Source organism: Myotis daubentonii, chromosome 3 (assembly GCF_963259705.1).
Source record: "Myotis daubentonii chromosome 3, mMyoDau2.1, whole genome shotgun sequence".
Classification (NCBI taxonomy): Eukaryota; Metazoa; Chordata; class Mammalia; order Chiroptera; family Vespertilionidae; genus Myotis; species Myotis daubentonii.
The window spans coordinates 178,728,611-178,748,032 of NC_081842.1; the positions used below are offsets into that span (position 1 = coordinate 178,728,611).

At 37.4% G+C, this 19,422-nt stretch overlaps 1 protein-coding gene across 6 annotated transcripts in view; it reads left to right on the forward strand.

The window, feature by feature from the left end:
- The window catches only part of MYSM1 (Myb like, SWIRM and MPN domains 1), a 46,311-nt gene that overhangs the window by 11,289 nt on the left and 15,600 nt on the right, over nucleotides 1–19,422 (forward strand). For all 6 annotated transcript variants that reach the window (XM_059689397.1, XM_059689392.1, XM_059689393.1 and 3 more), the window contains 6 exons: nucleotides 2,761–2,859; nucleotides 3,284–4,053; nucleotides 9,821–9,951; nucleotides 11,052–11,155; nucleotides 12,590–12,667; nucleotides 15,654–15,742. In XM_059689397.1, the coding sequence (XP_059545380.1) occupies nucleotides 2,761–2,859; nucleotides 3,284–4,053; nucleotides 9,821–9,951; nucleotides 11,052–11,155; nucleotides 12,590–12,667; nucleotides 15,654–15,742 (1,271 nt within the window). The remainder of the gene's footprint in view (nucleotides 1–2,760; nucleotides 2,860–3,283; nucleotides 4,054–9,820; nucleotides 9,952–11,051; nucleotides 11,156–12,589; nucleotides 12,668–15,653; nucleotides 15,743–19,422) is intronic.

Below are 19,422 nucleotides of genomic sequence, written 5' to 3' on the forward strand. Positions count from 1 at the left end.
ATTATTTCGTTATCTGTGTATATAGAACTGTCTGTTTTGGGTTGAGTTATTTTTTATTCAGATATTTGGCATTGTGCATATAATCTAAATAGTTCAGCGAATGTAATTGAAGACAAAATATGTTTCTTTTTGCGTGAAAGTTTCACTGAGACCTATATAAATGTCTACAAGTCATATAATGGAAAAATATGCATGCCAATTTCTAATTCTGAAAACACTTCTTAATATGAAGACACTTTTAATAAAATATTCAGAAAAGTTTTTTAACTATGGGGAATAGGTTATATCATTTCCTTTGAAGGAACATCTTACCCAATATTATACTAAATTAATTTTGAAATTATATATTTACATTACATATATAGGATGTTTATGTAATTATGTAGGATTCAGGAATGCTAATTGAAATATTATTGATAATGTTTCTACAGATGGTGAGAAATAAAATGTGCTTGTAGTTTTATAGTTAGTCATTACTATGACGTTCATATATTCTGTGATGTTTTTATATAAATACCTAAACTATCCTTGAGCATTTTATCTCTTCCTGAGATTTTTATCCTGTGCTGTTATATTTTATATTTTTGTATTTTAGTCTGTTGCATGATTATCATTTACATAATCTAACTAGCCATTTATTTAAATTGTCCCTTACTGAAGACTCTACACACACACACACACACACACACACACACACCAATGAAAGTGGGTTGTGAATTTTAGGTTATTACTGTTGACATTGGTAGTAGTTATAGGAGCTATATCTGCATGGTTCAAAATTCAAAAGGTGCCTAAAGTTTATAGGGTGTTAAGTCTAACTCTTGTCTCAGCCTTCAGTTTTCTATGCCCGAGATAATCATTTTAATCTGTTCTTTTGTGGATTCTTCCAGAGATATTTATCCCGGTATAAGAAAATGTGTATTTATTTATATACATATGTAGATATCTATTTATATACATAAACAGATATTTTAAACTTAGAATGGTTTCCCACAAAAACAAATGGAACTATTGGTTGTATTTTAACCTTTGGATGTAGTTTGCTTATAGACTGAATTTTCTCAGGTTTGAGAGACGGGAATTATGTGGTACTGAATGATGAAGGAAGATTTTTCCTTCCTTTTCGTGGGCATAGGGCTCTCCCTTTGCTCTATTTTAAAATTAATGAATGTTTTCTTTGCTCCTGTTGTTAGTGTCCCCTCTGTGAGTTTCATAGTGCCCAATCCCTTAGAGTCCCTACTGGTCACACTTAAGATCTTTACTATCTCCAAAGTGCTCCATGCTGCCAGGTTACTTGCTTGACTTTATCCCACAATAAAGATAATGAATTCTGCAGTAAGTTGATCTCTGCTAGGTGTTAGTTAAGAGCAATATAGATAATTAATTTATACTCACTAGTAATTTACCCTGAAATATTTTCAGTTTTAAGAAATTACCCACATATCAGATTTTTCTCATGAGTACCACAAATAATTGTATAAATTAAGGTTTATCATTTGGGTCAGATCTTTGAAGATGACTTGCTACCATAAGTCATGACTGCCTGGCCTAAAGCCTGCCCTGAGGTCAACTCCCCTGAGTTGTGGCTGGGGTTTTTTGTTGGTGGTGGTTTGTTTTTCAGAGCTTTAAGAATTCTAAAAAATTAGAATTGTTGAGCTGCTTTGGGAAGTAGAGAGTATCTTGTGTTAGAGATATTATAAAGGAGGTTTATGTATGTATCAAATGATAGACTTGACACCTAAAAATCCCATTTAGCTTTAAAATTATATTTCTTCCTTTCTGTACTTCAGAACACACCGGAACTCCCTTGAGTTCTGAGTTTTTCTCACCACAGCTTAGTGTTAGTGGACAACCTTTGACAGTAGATGGGTGTAGGGAGGCATTGGTTGCAGCTCTCTTCATTTGTGATTCTTAGTAAGTCAGTTCACCGTGATGTCTGCATAGAGTATAATGGATATTGTAACAGATGGAATCTGGGCAAGAGGATATTTTTAAATTAGTGTCAGAACATATTCAGTTGATTGTATAAATGGATGCAACCTGCCTCCGTTTCAGATACTTTTTTTTTAAGTTATCTTAAGATTTGGAACATCATAATGTGCAATCTGAATACATACAGTTAGGAATACATAAAAGTAATATATCTTTATTTAGATAGCTATGAAAAGAAAACTAATTTCTAAACCATTTTGGTCAGTTGTCATTAAGTCTGGATTCTATAGGGTGTCCCAAAATTCACTCAAGATTTGAATTTTGCGTGAGCATTAACAACAACAACAAATAAAAGCCTAATTTTACTTGGTTTATTGAATAAGATTCTAATATCTGTTGCCCTTTGATTTCAATCCCTTCAATTTGATAAGCATTACCAAGTACCAATTATGGCCCAGGAGCAGGGACAATGAAGACCACGGCTTTGTGTATGTGCCAGCAAAGCCGTGGAGGCCATTTACCCGATGTGCTATTCCATACAAACCCTATACTGTATACTTTATGAATCAATAAAAAATTTACAATTTTTAATTATAAACCTGTGTTTTCTATCAAAATTACTTCTGTGTGAATTTTAAGACACCCTATAATAGAAGAATGTGGGCCTTGATTTTAAGTCTTAGCTATATATGAGGCTTCATTGTGTGCTTTAGAAAATAAATGAAGATGGGTTTTAATTTTAGCTTGCTTTTTTTAGTGTGACAGTTGCTTAGAATATTAACAAGTCAGTTCAACAGAAGCAATTTCTTTTTCATTTTGATAATATAGGCTAAATTTGGCCGAAGGTGGACCAAAATTGCAAAGCTAATTGGAAGTCGAACTATTTTACAAGTGAAGAGCTATGCCAGACAGTACTTTAAAAATAAGGTAAGCAGAATATAACTATCCTAATTGATGATAATATTTTAAATAAAATTAGTAAGAAAAAGTAGTTTTTAATTCAGGTATTAAAGTCTTAATGTTCAAAGTTTTTTAGTAGAAATATTTTATACCCATAAAGTACTCTACAGATATTTATCTTCAGAATCTCAAAGCATATCTTCAGTGTTATGATTATTCCTATTGAATAGGTATTATATTATTCTACTTGATTTCATACAGTTAAATAGAAGAATAAAATATTAATTGCTCATTGAAAATGTAATAAACACTTTAAAGAAAAGAACCATAAAGGTACAATACACCAGTGATGTACTCGGTTTAATAACATTGTATTTATTCTGCTTTTTGTGCCAGTTATTAAGTTTTCAAATTGTAATATTATTGGGGTTTTATCTTGATTTTTAATAAGGTAAAATTAGATGGTCCAGAGAAGGAAACACCAAATCAGAAGAACAGCAGTGATTTTCAGATTAAAAGTGAAGATGAAAGCTCAAAGTCATGGACCCCATCAAGTTTAAGGGGACGTGCTGATCCCAACTTGAATGCTGTAAAAATTGAGAAGTTATCTGACGATGAAGAAGTAGACATCACAGATGAGGCAGATGATTTGACTTCTCAGGCACCTCAGGAGAATCCTAGTAGTGATATTTTATTAGACACCCCTAATAGTAAAAGTAATGAAACCTACCAAGGAGAATGTATTACCTCTGACAGCAAGGAAGATCCCATTTCTAAATCTTCCAAGGAATATCTTCAGAATTCAAAGCACGTTGAAATGGAAACACTTTCAAGCTCAGGAATTAAATTTTGGACTGAAAAACAGAGCACCAGTGATAAAAAATCAGTTGAATTAAATGATCAGAAATGTAATAAACTGATGAAAAACTGTGATAAGCATAATGGAAATGGAATAGTAGATGATACCAGGCTGTTTCCTTCTCCGGAGCCTTGTGAAGTTCAGAAAGATTTGAGTGATCATGAAATGCTTTTTCATTCTTGCCAAATGGAGGAGGAGCACCATGTGGAAGAAGAGCTTAAGCCACCGGAGCAAGAAGTAGAAATAGATAGAAATATTATTCAAGAAGAAGAAAAACAAGCAATTCCTGAGTTTTTTGAGGGACGCCAAGCTAAAACACCAGAACGCTATTTGAAAATTAGGAATTACATTTTGGATCAGTGGTAAGGAAGAATTATATTATAGATACTGTTTTAAAACTTACGATATTCTATAGTATTTTAATTAGGCTTATGCAGAAGTTAGTATTTTATAATGCTAATGATCCAGAGAACTTTAACATAATGTATTTCAGTAGGCATGACTTAAAATTTCTCGTAGTGAACTTTTTGGGGAAAGCTTTGGTAAACATTGTTATCTATAGCTATCTTAATCCATCTCTGTTCATTAGAGTGTTTGGGCCTGGAAAAAGTGGTAGATGATTGCCTTAAGAAGTACTTTCTTAGGGCATTGTTAGGAAGATATAGAAAGCACTACTGTTCTGGAAAGGGGATAGCATAACATCTTTCCCAGTTTATCCTGTACTTTGAAATACAAAGAAAGAAAACTTCCATGACAGGATAATGTCATTCTAAATAGCTGCCTTAAGTGCTTTCAACTTTGAACCTCTGGCAAATTGCTCATTCCTTCATCCAGCTTCATCAGGAAACAGGATTTTTGATATATGCAGCTTACCCTCTAAAGTGTCAGTCCCTTTTACTTAAAGTATTTAGTGGGGATTGGGGAACAAACCAAAAAACTTCCCACCTTATTAGCCTAAATGCTCTGAAAGTAATTTGAATTTTTCATAATAGCTTAAGACATCATTAAACATTCATAATTGTTACTGCTTCAGGATTGTGTAGGACCATCTTTATAGAGAGCTTCTGCTACAATCTAGGAAGATTACCAAAGGAAAACAAGGCTATTAAATCAGTAACCATTTTGCTGTACAATATTGAGTGATTTGGCTTTTAAGGATAACTATATTCTAAGAAAGATTTTCTTCTTGCAGGCAGTTTAAGATCGCTAAAAATATAAGTTTGGGTAAGGGTGGAATCAAAGTAAAGAATACATATAAAGAACAACTGATATTGGCATAGTGCTTTACAGTTTACAGAAAGCTTTTCTGTGTCATCTGATTCCTTACAACAATCCTATAAATAGGCAGCTGATATTTTCTCTACTAGTATTTGATAAAACAATCCTGAGGTCAGGAGAGGTTTACAACCAGTCGCTGACTTCAGTGCAAGTCTTTTTTTTTTTTTTTTTTTTTAATTAAATCTTTATTGTTCAGATTATTACATTTGTTCCTCTTTTTTTTCCCCCCCATAACTCCCCTCCTCCCAGTTCCTGCCCCACCCTCCGCCCTCACTCCCCACCCACTGTCCTCATCCATAGGTGCGCGATTTTTGTCCAGTCTCTTCCCACATCTCCCACACCCCTTTCCCCCCCAAGAATAGTCAGTCCATTCCCTTTCTATGTCCCTGATTCTATTATAATCAACAGTTCATTCTGTTCATCAGATTATTTATTCACTTGATTCTTAGATTCACTTGTTGATAGATGCATATTTGTTGTTCATAATTTGTATCTTTACCTTTTTCTTCCTCGTCCTCTTCTTAAAGGATACCTTTCAGCATTTCATATAATCCTGGTTTGGTGGTGATGAACTCCTTTAGCTTTTCCTTATCTGTGAAGCTCTTTATCTGACCTTCAATTCTGAATGATAGCTTTGCTGGATAAAGTAATCTTGGTTGTAGGTTCTTGGTATTCATCACTTTGAATATTTCTTGCCACTCCCTTCTGGCCTGCAAAGTTTCTGTTGAGAAATCAGCTGACAGTTGTATGGGTATTCCCTTGTAGGTAACTGAGTTTCTTTCTCTTGCTATTTTTAAGATTCTCTCTTTGTCTTTTGCTCTTGGCATTTTAATTATGATGTGTCTTGGTGTGGTCCTCTTTGGATTCCTTTTGTTTGGGGTTCTCCGCGCTTCTTGGACCTGTAAGTCCATTTCTTTCACTAGGTGGGGGAAGTTTTCTGTCATTATTTCTTCAAATAGGTTTTCAATATCTTGCTCTCTCTCATCTTCTGGCACCCCTATAATTCTGATGTTGGTACGCTTGAGGCTGTCCCAGAGGCTCCTTACACTATCCTCGCATTTTTGGATTCTTTTTTCATTTTGCTTTTCCGGTTGGATGTTTTTTGCTTCCTCGCATTTCAAATCATTGACTTGATTCTTGCGCTCCTCTGGTCTGCTGTCGGGCGTCTGTATAATATTCGTTATTTCAGTCCATGTATGCTTAATTTCTAGTTGGTTCCCCAATATAAGATCGAGGGTCTTATTAGTTTTCGTGTAGAGCTCATTAAGTTTATCGGCAGCTTCTAAACAGTTCTTGAGAGACCTTAAAAGTGTGGTTCTGAACTCTATATCTTCCTTTGACAATTTTGTCCTGTTTCTTTGTCTCCGCATTTTGTTATGCTTCCTTGGTGCACCCCCTAGTGGTCTTTGTTCGCAGTCTTATAGTTAAATCTTGATTGTTGTAGCTAATTCCAGGGAGGGTTTGACCTCCAGGCCAAGTGGCTATGAGAATCAGCTGTGTCAGCAGTGAGAGAACTTATGTCCTCTAGGGAGGTGCTAATCTAGCCTTTGCCTGAGGCTATCCGGCAAATGCCTGTGTGCAGGGCTTGGGCAGGGCGGGTCGCACAGGATCAACAGGGTGGGCCGGAGAGAGCAGTTATGGCGGCTCTCAGTCCTGTCCCCAGGGGCTCTGCCTCTCTGAGTCCCAGCACCCGCTGCAAAGCTCGGAGAGAAAGCTGCACTCGCTCTGACCGAAGCCAGACAGTCCCGCCTCTCCCGTCTGAGTCTGGGTCCCCAAAGACTCGCCCGGATCCGGTGCTCAGAGTCTGCGACTCCCTCCAGATTGAAAACGCCAACCGCGCCCTCCGCCGCCAGCCCGCTCCGCGCACTCCGCACCTCAGAATTTGACTTCAGCACTGCGCCTCCTCTGAGTGTCCGTGTGCGTTTCTCTTTCCTCCTAGTTGTAGGACTTCCACTCAGCCAGCGTTCCTGTGGTTCTGGGTGATGTCCCTTCCGTTTTTTGGTTTCACTTTTGAAGCAGTTGTTCAAAGCAGCAAACTCCGGCGTTAACCTATGCCGCCATCTTGGTTCTCCTCTCAGTGCAAGTCTTGACACTATAAATTACTCTTTCCATTATTCCATATTGCCTAATTCACACTATTAAAAAAGACAAATTAAATTGATACCTAATTTTGATTTTGGAAATAAGAGGATGAATGGCCAAAATTTGGAAATAAGAGGATGAATGACTTTAAAATAACTCAAAAATGTCTATATGAATCAACAGTGAGTATTTACTGTTACTTTAATCAAATTTCATTTGTTATTTTGAATTCTATGAGGCAGAATAAGTTATAGAGACAGTATAAATTATATAGCAGTAGTTTCCTAATGTCATTTGCCTTAGTTTATGAAGCTAGTGAAAGTGTTGCTGTTTCAGTAGGTGAGAAAGCAAAGAGAAAGGTTTTGAATAGGAACTCAGATGTTCTCTTCAAAAATAGAAGAGAGAGTGGTAAGGGACTGGATGTGGTATTTAAAAAAAAATAGAAGAGAAAATTAATGTTTTAAAAATAAAAAGAGGTCTGCTTGACTTGTTTGTAGCTAAAAGATCCTTTTCATAAAATCACATGCAGCCCTGACCGGTTTGGCTCAGTGGATAGAGTGTCAGCCTGCGGACTGAAGGGTCCCGGGTTCGATTCCAGTCAAGGGCATGTGCCTTGGTTGCAGGCACATCGCCAGTGGGGGTGTGCAGGAGGCAGCTGATCGATGTTTCTCTCTCATCGATGTTTCTAACTCTCTACCCCTCTCCCTTCTTTTCTGTAAAAAATCAATAAAATATATTTAAAAAAAAATAAAAGCACATGCAGTCAACTCCCTGCTTAGGGGAATTTAATAAAAATAGTAACCAATACCATTATTGAGTGCCTACCAATGCCATGCTTGTATTTAAATCATCTCCAATCCTCTTGACAACCTGTTCTCATTTTACAGATGAGAACAGTGAGTTTCAGAGAGTAAAAGGAAGTTGTTGCAGGTTACTATAAGTGAAGATAATATCCAGGATCTGTAGTCTTGACTTATTATTTTCACCCTTCCAACTCAGGGCCTTGACCTAGACTTTTCATTCTGCCTTGGATGTTTTCCCCTCCACATCTTGCTTCCTTATCTCATTTAGGTCTGCCCAAGGGAAATTAAAGGCCTTCTCTAACCACCCTATCTAAAATGGCTCACATACATATCTCCTTCCTCTCATTCTCTTACCCTGTCTTTAATTTATCTTCATAGAATTTATTACCACTGAAAATATTATATTTTTATTTATTGTCTCTCCCCTCTCTCCTCTTACCCCCCTCCCAGTGATAATGTAGGCTCCATACAAGGACAGATTTTTTTTTTTTTAAATCTATTTGTTCATTGTTAAATCCCTAATGTTTAGAACAATGCTTGGAATACAGAAGTCTCTTTATTTGTTAGGAAGAAAAGATTGAATGAATGAATCATCATTATATCATGAACAGATATTTTGAGAGGCTTTATCATTTGTTCAGCACTGTACTAGATTACTAAGTTCTGCTTAAAGCCTGTGATTTGGATAATTGTTAATGACATTAATTCAGTTTTTAGACTCCAGTTTTTTGGTAGCCAGTTATACCATGCTCATTTCTGCTTTCTTCTTTTGTGCCGTTTGTTTTCTTTTAAAACATTCAAAATCTCAACTTTTCAATGGAACTTTAAAACCCACATCTCAAACTACTTTTTACCATTCCTGAAATTTTACAGGATTTATTATTTCAAATATGGTTTTTGCTTAGAGAGGCCTTCCCCAAATACCCTATCTAAAATAGTCTATGCCTGTTTGTCTCACTGTATCCTTTTTTCTTCCTAGCGCTCATTGCCACCTGACAGTACAATAGATATTATTCATTAATTTATTTGACTGTCTCCCCATTAAAGTAGTTGATGAAGCTAGTTAAAGTGTTGTCAGGAAGTGTTAAAGTAAGGTCAGGAAATTGATATTATTCATCCCTGTATCCTTAGTGCCCAGAACAATGCCTGATTCAGAGGATACAAAATAAAATAAATATTTGTAGGATAAAATAAAGATTGAATAAGAAATACCTATGTTATATGATTTATCTGAATACTTGGTTTGTAATGTCTGTTTGCATCCTGTCACTTAAAGTGAGTGCTTTAATTTCTCTGGCCTTTTTGTTTCTCATCTCTAAATGAGAATAAAAAAACCTATATCTTATAGAGTTGTTGGTGAGGATTAAGGTACAACATCTGGCATAAGGACTTAAGTAAATATTTACTGCTAGTATTAAGTTTTCTATTACTCTTACACTTTATATTGTACCATCTAGCATGGTACATTAAATATATTCAGTAAATATATGTTTTATTATATAAACCTTTCATTTCTTTCATAATCTTTGGGTATTTCTTGATTCTTTTGGGATCCCCTATAATTTCTGTTTTCCACTGAGAGTAATCACTTCATAAGTATTGGCATAATGATTAAAAACATATAAAATTAAGTGCCCGTTTTAGTCAAGAATTCAGACTTAAATTTGGATCTATAGATAAATGAGCTTCTAATTTAAAAGTCCTAGGATAACTGGCATCTATTGAATTTAATATTGGGAAAGAAGTAATACTTATAAAAATCACACTATTAAGTTATTGTATCATTTATTTTATCTCAGAAAAAAAGTACACTTGGTTATAATGTATTAGTATTGTATTTACTACACATTTACATATTGAGAGGGGGTAAATTTTTAAGATATTTCAAATATTAAAAGTTTTTCCCAGAAATCTTTTTTCATGTTTTTATATACCCCAAATAATTGTACTTCCATCTCTTAATTAGGGAGATATGCAAACCGAAATACTTAAATAAGACCTCAGTACGCCCTGGCCTGAAGAACTGTGGGGATGTTAATTGTATTGGACGGATTCATACATACCTCGAATTGATAGGAGCAATCAATTTTGGATGTGGTAAACATAAAAACCCAACAACATCTTTTACTTGACATTTTTATCTTACGGCACCCATTCATTTCTTTGATGGTTAGAAGTCAGGTGGATTTAGAGAGATTCTATAACATTTTGGAATAAATGTATTGGGATTTTAATAAACAGATTTCTGTTGATTAAACTGTATTTCCCTTTGACCTACAGTGAAAATTGGTGGTATACTTTTTAAAGGAAATATATGCAGTCTAAGTAGTAGAAATAATTTAAAAATGCAGTTCTTTGTCAAGTAAAAGTAAAATTATTTTATGAAAAGTCTAATAGACCATTTAATTTGCAAATATTGTGTTCATGCCAGAAATACTGTCTAGCAGTGTTTAAATAAGAGAAATAATTTATGAGCCTATACACTTAAGTGTAATAAAAGTGCCAAAATATTTTTCATGGAAGAAAGTTTTTTCATCCTACTTTTTCTCAAATATAAGAGTTAATGAATATGTATATTTTTAAATGTGTTCTACCCCTTTATGAACATGACATAAACTTTTTGAAGAAACATAGTACCATAGTTGCAAAGTGACAAAGTAATAAGAACCTTGCAACCCATGGTTTGAGAAGAGTGTTCTGTAGTCTGTCTTTGGAAAGATAACTAACCAGAAAACATCCCATCAGATGGTTTTGTTTTATATAGAAGTAGATAGAATTTACAGTTTGCCCTGAGGTCTTTGTTTTAGTGTCTTTGTTTGCCCAACGCACTATTAGGACTGGCTTTTCAGGAAAACTAAGGTGTCCTAGTTTCCTCAGCCACTAAAAGAAAAATGAAATCATGTTTTTTGTATTAGACTTCCTAAGTTAGCAAAGTGGACTTAATAAAAAAAGTTAAACAAATTACTCATTTCCTAAGTATCACATTTTATTGAGATTTCCTTATAATAAACTATAGTATTACTTTTATGTGAGAACTAAGTGGCACATAAAATATGATTGCGGAGTAGGATAGAAACATTGAAGCTCTGGTATAAAGAAACTTGGAAATTGGCTTACAATATATAGTCAGTGTAGATGTGTCCTCCTTTTTAACAAATGAAAAAATAGATTGTTTTGTTTTCCCTAAATTCCAATAGAACAGGCTGTATATAACAGGCCACAACCAGTTGATAAAGTACGAATCAGAGACAGAAAAGATACAGTAGAAGCATACCAACTTGCCCAGCGTCTGCAATCCATGGTAAGCAGTCACCTCTCACACTAAATGATCTCTCCAAATCACTCTTTACCCTGTTAAGTAAGGTATGTCTGCTCTTCAACTGCTTGACAAGTGGCCATTTAGTGGAAGAACATGTTTTCTCTTGTATTTTACCTTGCCATTCACTTTACTCTTTCCATTCAATTTCACATAGTTTATAAGACAAAAACAAACAAAAATCCTCAAATTTCACTGGCAACGTTTAAGTGTAATGTTTTGCGAAAGTGGCCTTAGACTGCTTGCTTTGATTCCTAAACCTAACATTTTATTTACACTGTACAGTGAAGCGCTTTTTTTCTCTTTAATTTATTTTTTGTTTGTTTAAAATTCTTACTCTAAGATTCAGCCTTTTGGAATAGTTATCGAAAATATTTTAGCCTTTACTTTTTTAATTCTTGAGGTTAGTGAGTTTTACAATAGTTTAAAAGTCATGAATTTGATTTAAAAAATAATCCAACAAGTCTCCTAAAAGGCAGAATTAGGTTGTGAACAAATAAATAGGTTAAATTGGTAATAGATGAGATAAAAAAGAATAAATACTAGAGTGAGTATCTTTCTTAGAGTATTTGGGCTGAAATTAGTTCTACCTAGATTTACTGTAAGAAAGGATGTTTTCAAATATAGTTGCTGGAGATATTGCTAGTCAGACAGTGACCTCTGGCAAGCTAGTCCATTTAAAGGCTTTACATGGAGTTTGCAAAACTGGATATTAGTAATGCAGTTATCCAACTTTGTAATTTTTTACCATTTGTATTAACTAAGCAATCTTTTCCTTTCTGAGACTGAAATATAATTATTTTGCTTCTAATTTTCAATATTTTCCCTAAGTTTTCTGCCACCAGTGATAGAACAGGTAGTCATTTTCTTGGGGATTCTTTTTGGTCTTAAAATTATATTTCTTAAATGTTTTTATTGATTTTTTAGAGAGATAAGAAGGGAGAGAAAGAGAGAGAAATATCGATGTGAAAGGGAAACATCGATCAGTTACCTCCCATATGTACCTCGATCGGGATCGAACCCAACCCACAACCTGAGTGTGTGCCCTGACCAGGAGTCAAACTGGTACTCTTGAGTGTATGGGATGATGCTCAGCCAACTGAGCCACACCTGCCAGGGCAGTCTTAAAAATACTTTTCGTTTGAGTGTTTTAGCTCCCAAATGGTGAAAGGAAATGAAAATTAAAGACGAAATCCCAGAATACAGAAAGTCATCACTGTTTTATTTCTGAGCAGAGTGCTAACTATTGAACATTAATTAATAAAATTAAATTTAGTCAGGCATTGCTGATTGGGGATTACAATATATTAATGGAGAAAATGTTTTTTGGAAAATCATTTTTTTTTTTTTAATTAAAATGTGCTGTGATTTCTCCAAGTGAATCTTGTTACCTTTTGCTTTATTTTAACTTCATCACAGCGCACAAGGAGGCGTAGGGTCCGAGACCCATGGGGAAATTGGTGTGATGCAAAAGACTTAGAAGGACAGACGTTTGAGGTAACCTTGACCTTTTCAAATGGCTCATTAGTGAAAGTTGTTTTGTCAGTACATATTTGTATATCTTAATGTCACAAATATTATATTTTAAAAACATATACATATATGTATGTCTCATTTCCATGTTGTTTTGTCTAGAACAGGGGTGGGCAAACTTTTTGACTCGAAGGCCACAATGGGTTCTTAAACTGGACCGGAGGGGCGGAACAAAAGCATGGATGGAGTATTTGTGTGAATTAATATACATTCAAAGTAAACATCATTACATAAAAGGGTATGGTCTTTTTTTTTTTTAGTTTTATTCATTTCAAACGGGCCGGATCCGGCCCTCGGGCCGTAGTTTGCCCACGGCTGGTCTAGAAGTTACTAATAAACAGCAAAGTAGAAGGGTTTGGTGGTGCAGTTAACTGGGAATTGGACTCATTTTCAGAACTTTGATTATCTATTTCTACATTCTGCTCTCTAGCTCAAGAATATTTTCCAGGGTGCCGGGAAGTTGGTATGCCCAGTTCATTTCAGTAAACATTGCTGAATGACATTCTGATGCCCAATTAAAATATTGTCCCAAGGATTAGACATAATGCAAATATTGAAGTATTATTTCTACTAATAAAAACTATGGTCCTAAAAAGAAAATAGGCAATGAATGTGTATATGTATACACCCACACGCATTTTACATATATAATTTGTTTATGAACAGCCAGTGTAGTATAATGGTGTCATGAACAAGGGAGCATCCCCAAAAGGAGCCATTCACACACATTTGTGTCTTTCCACAATGCCAGGTTTATTAGGGAGACCGCCCAATAACCCAGTAGAGTCACACACAGATTACACAGAGAGGGGGAGCTTGTGCTATAGAAACTAGCAAAGTGAGCACCCTTTTCAAAGCCCTAGCCTTTGGTGGTGTCCCCAGATGGAGAGGCAGGTGTCGGTTTTGAGCTAGGCGGCTACAGTGATGGCACACATCTGGTGAAATGGAAGTCTGGCAGGGCTCTGAGCGAGACCTGTGGTACAGCCAAGCTTAAGTGTTGGGTCATCAGAGCTCTGAGTTCTTACCCACCAGGGGTGGAGGTTCCCCTTTCATGTCAGTGATTTCTTAGCCAAGTGTCCAGACTTGTGGTTTTGGCCATCCATACCCCTCCTCAAACTTGACATACACTTGACATAATTGTCATGGCTGACAGTGACTCCACGTTGGATTGTCAAAGGTGTCCAAAAAGTCCACTCTATACAAATGGAAAATGTGAAAGTACCTCCCTCAAACGATTGTTGTGAGAATTCAGTGAAATAAATGAAATAAGGTGTATGAAGGTGGTAAATGTTAGTCTGTTCTTTTTTTCACCCGCTCCCTCCCCCTAACCTCACAACTTGCCGGGGTCCAACCCCAGCAGGTCCAGGGGTTCCCAAAGGCGTAGACGGAGTCGGCGAAGAAGGAAGGACACGGAGACAGTGTTCAGTTGATCAGCAGCCTAGTCAGGATCTCTAGCCAGGATCTCCAGCCAAGTTCTGGTCTGGATCTCCAGAGAGATTTTGCTGTTTATTGTCTTGTTACATCTGTATGTATACCAGTTGATTTTAATCCTGTCAATTTCTATTACAAAGGTTAGGGCGTTTCTTATCTCCATTCCAGGGAGTAAAGATTATGTAGCTTAAGCATGATTGTTTGTAGTGATTAACTACCCGCCTGGCACTTAGTTAAGGAGTTTCATCCCCTCCCTGACTTCAGGGAAAAATTCCTACCTGGGGAAACAACCTTTCTAGGAGAGGCATCCCCTCCCTGACTTCAGGGAAAAATTCCTACCTGGGGAAACAACCTTTCTCGGAGAGGTGACCTTGGTTAAAACACACAGCGCTAAGGGGAGCAAACATATTAAGAACAGTATGCTATATACGCCAGGTCCCTTGAAACATATGCTGTGCAGATGTTTCTTTCCTGCAGCGACTGTGTCAAGCAGCAAGGATGGACCGGCTTCCGGCAACAACTGAGCACAGTTCTAGGCACAACAATTAGTAATCATGTGTTTCCATTGCTTCTCGGCCTTTTGGCTAAGATCATGTGTAATAATGCATGGTTCCTGCCTAGAAGTAACTTAGATTAGTAGAAAAGATAAAGCCTGTGGTTAGTTCTATAATATTGTTCCCAAGAAGTATAAGGTCCTCTCAAATGATATGATTGGGAAGTTTTCACAGAGGATGTGATGTTTCATCTGTGGCATGAAGGATGAGCTAGAGAATCTCAAAATGTAGAATGTAGGTTAGGGCATTCCAGGCTGAGGGAGCAGCACAAATAAAGGTATAGACATGGAAAAATACTAGAAATGTTCTGGGGAAAAGTGCATAGTTCATTGAGGCTAGAGTGTAAGGTTGGTAATAGAAAAGGAATGAAACACTTCTATTTACATAGGACTTAACCATGTATCGACACTATTGTCAGTATTTTACAATCATTAACTAATCTTCACAATAACATCATGACATAGTTATTATTACTGTAGTTGTTCCCATTTTAAATACTGTATGAGGAAACTAAAACAAAGAAAGCTTTAGGAACTTGCCTGGGGTCACCCAGCTAGTAAGTAGCAGAGCCAGGCATTTTACCTCCAGAATCAGGTCTTTATCATGACCACTGGGATGTCTCTCAATTGTGAAAGAAAACTCAGTACTTGCTGACTAGAAATGGGAAATAAGAAAGAGGAAAGACTCAGGTGATTCTGAGTTTTTTGACCCAGGGTACCATTAATTGAAATCAGTAAGTCAAGAGAAGGAGTAAATTTTAAGTTTTGTATGGCTATATATTTTGGAACAATTTTTTTAACCACATTATTCAGCATTTCTGTTTATTAGTAACAAGAAGGAGACACACCTATCAACTTTGTCTTGTTCTCACATGCCCTTAAATATGGTTTTAAAGGAGTATTTTTTATTAATTCTACCTCTCAATGGTTAATGGATCCATGATCAACTGGTGTTATATATTTTAGCATCTCTCTGCTGAGGAGTTGGCAAGAAGAAGAGAAGAGGAAAAATGCAAACCTATTAAATCTTCAAAAGTGCAAAGACCAACAAAAAGGTATATAAATGTGATTCTTTAACTTATCATAAATGATTAGAAAATGCACAGAAAAATATTTGAAATAGTTGCATTGTATTGTTCACATTGAGTAAAAAAATACATATAAAAATTTTGAAATTTTTTATTTCATTGCTTATCAATTTGGGACACCTGGAGCACAAGTTTTAAATTTGTTCAGGTTTAGTGAATGTAACCTATCTTGAAGAGGGGACTTGTTTATAACAGATGGTCATTTAACTCAGACATTATGAATGGACAACCTCATGAAGTGACTGGTTCTCTCTTTGGCTGGTGCTGATTGTTAGCAATGCGGTTTTTGGTCATTTATAATCTAAAATTTGTAACTTGTAACATTAAGGGTCACCAGGTGAGTTCCATGTGTTAATTTTCTAGACCCCTCACTTTGTGTAGATGCCCCATTGAATGAACTATAGTTTTGTCAGTGTCTCTTTTAAAACAAGAGACATTCAAGCCCTGGCCAGTGTACCTAACTGATTAGACCATCGGCCCATGCACCAAAGGGTCACAGGTTCGAATGTTAGTCAAGGGCACAAGGCCACATACTTGGGTTCAGGTTCACTCCTCAGTCCTTGGAGTGCATGTGGGAAACAACCAATCGATGTGTCTCTCTCACATCGTCTCTCTCTCTTCTCCTCTCCATCTCCCTCTCTCTCCATCTCCCTCTCTCCTCTCTCCCTTCCTCCATTTCTCCTCTCTCCCTCCCTCTACTTCTCCTCTCCTCCCTCCCTAACTTTCACTCTCTCTAAAAATCAATGGAAAAATCCACTGTTGAAAATTACTAAAAAAAAACCCCACAAAAAACAAAACACAACATCCAAGAATGCCACTAGGTCATTTTTGAAGGAAAGAGCCCTGATACTTACCAGTTATTATGTCCCTGGGTAAATTACTTAAAGCCTTTATAAGCCTTAGGTCCTCATCCTATCTAATAATAGACAAACATGGTAATTGACCATACCTTCGCTACACCTCCCATTGGCTAATCAGCGAGATATGCAAATTAACCCAACCAAGATGGCGGCTGGCAGCCACGCGGCTGAAGCGAGCAGGAGGCTTTCTTGCTCCAGTGATGGAGGAAGCCAAGGTTCCCCGCCTGCCACGGCCCGGCTCTGAGCTCCGAAAGCAACAAAGTGTCAATTATAGAAGCTAAACAAACCCCAGATACCTGCTTTCAGCAGGCCGTGGCCTCAGAGCTGGAGCGAGCAGGAGCCCGGCTCTCAGCTCCAGTGACAACAAAGTTTCAATTATAGAAGGTAAATAAATCCCAGAATAAAAAAGAAAAAACGGAGAGGCTGGGAGCTTCAGATGCCAGCCAGCCTGAAAACAGCCCTCAGCCCCTCACCCAGACTGGCCAGGCACCCCAGTGGGGACCCCCACCCTGAAGGGGGTGTGACCAGCTGCAAACAGCCATCAGCCCCTCACCGAGGCTGGCCAGGCACCCCAGCAGGACCCCAACCTGATCCGGGACACCCTTCAGGGCAAACCAGCCGGCCCCCACCCGTGCACCAGGCCTCTATCCTATATAGTAAAAGGGTAATATGCAAACTGACCCTCACAGCAGAAATACTGGGAATGACTGGTCACTAAGACACACACTGACCACCAGGGGGCAGATGCTCAATGCAGGAGCTGCCTTCTGGTGGTCAGTGCGCTCCCACATGGGGGAGCTCTGCTCAGCCACAAGCCAGGCTGATGGCTGCCAGTACAGTGGTGGTGGTGGGAGCCTCTCCTGCCTCCTCAGCAGTGCTAAGGATGTCCGACTGCAGCTTAGGTCTGCTCCCCACTGGCTGCCGGCCTGCCAGAGAGATGTCTGATTGCCATCTTAGGCCCAATCCCCCAGGGAGCAGGCCTCAGCCAGCAGGTGGTCATCCCCCGAGGGGTCCCAGACTGCGAGAGGGCACAGGCCAGGCTGAGGGACCCCGCACCTCCCTGGAGTGCACAAATTTTTGTACACCGGACCACTAGTTTATAAAATAACAGTAATAGCTAATACTGTTAGCTATGTTTTAAGCACTTAACGTTACTAACTCACTTAATCCTCATACCGACTCTATGCAGTAGTTAATATCATTCCCATTTTATAGCTAAGAAAACTGAGAAGCACAAAGAGTTTGGAGTAACTTGCTTATACTTGTTACTGATGAGGCTATGATTTAAACTCAGGCATTAAGGCTTAAGCATCCATACTCCTGACCATTACACTACCGTATATGTCAAGTTATAGTTGTGGGAATAAATTATGTGAGATAAACTATAAGAAATATAGTCATCCATAACCTAGAACTTTTCATCTAGTAATCCAGACAATCTAAATGTGAGACTTCTATTTATTATGATTATCAAATCATTGTTCCAGTTTGTCAGGATTTTTAAATCTGGATCCACTTTTTTGTTGTTAATCCTCACCCAAGGATATTTTTCCATTGATTTTTAGAGAGAGTGGAAGGGAGAGAGAGAGACACAGAGAGAGAATCATTGATGTGAGAGAGGCACATCGATTGGTTGCCTCTCGCATGTGGCCCTGGTGCCCCAACCAGGGCCAGGATGGAGCCTGCAACCCAGGTATTTGCCCTGGACCGGAATTGAACTATGGACCCTTCAGTCCGCTGGCCTACGCTCTACCTACTAAGCCAAACCGGCTAGGGCAGATCCACTTTTCTTATAATAGCCTCTGTAGTTTTGAATCATCAACATGTCAGTATGCTTGAGCATTACTGTTTAATCAGTTAGGTACTACAGTTAACCCATATTTCTTCATCTATGCAGAAAAGTAATGATAGCAGATGTCTTGCTTACATTTAGATGAAATATACTTGAGTCATTTTGAGTCTACTAGTTTAGCAGATCCTTCCTATCAAAAATGAAATATAGGTCTACTTATCACAACTTCTATTTTCACGAACCCATTATTATCCTTAGTAGTCACCTTTTCACTTGCTAAAGGCTCACTAATCAGCTATTTAAAAATCTTTTCTAGAATTTTTCTAATATTCAGCATCTGATTCCTCTGTTTCTAAAGTCTGCTTATTTTGTGTTTTGAAATAAGATCAATAATTGCCTATTCCAAGGCTTCCAATAATTTTCACATTCTCTGCAACTCCTCAAAAAACATGGACAGTGATTTCACATCATGGTTCTTCGGTGCTCTGGGATGCATATGTGCTCTTGCTATTTTCTCATCTATCTTGGCCTTTAGTTTCTTTTTATTCATGTTCATAAAGCATTTTCTAATTTGAAAATTGTTCTTTTTTAATAAATGTTTTTTGGATGCCTACAATATGTCAGGCACTGTTCTAGGCCCTTGGAATGCAGTATTCAACAAACAAGGTACAGTGTGTGTTCTCCTGGAGCTAATAGTCTCAGGCAGAGTAGGAACAAAATAGTTTCACTCTTTTTCAGTTGTGTTAACATGAATATATTCTTCGTTTGTTTATCTGAACATAGAGAAACTTTTCATTCTTTTTTAAAGAAATATATTTTTATTGATTTCAGAGAGGAAGTGGGGAGAGGGAGAGAGAATAGAAACATCAGTGATGAGAGAGAACCATTGATTGGCTGCCTCCTGCATGCCCCCACTGGGGATCGAGCCCACAACCCAGGCATGTGCCCTTGACTGGAATCGAACCCGGGATCCTGCAGTCTGACGCTCTGTCCAC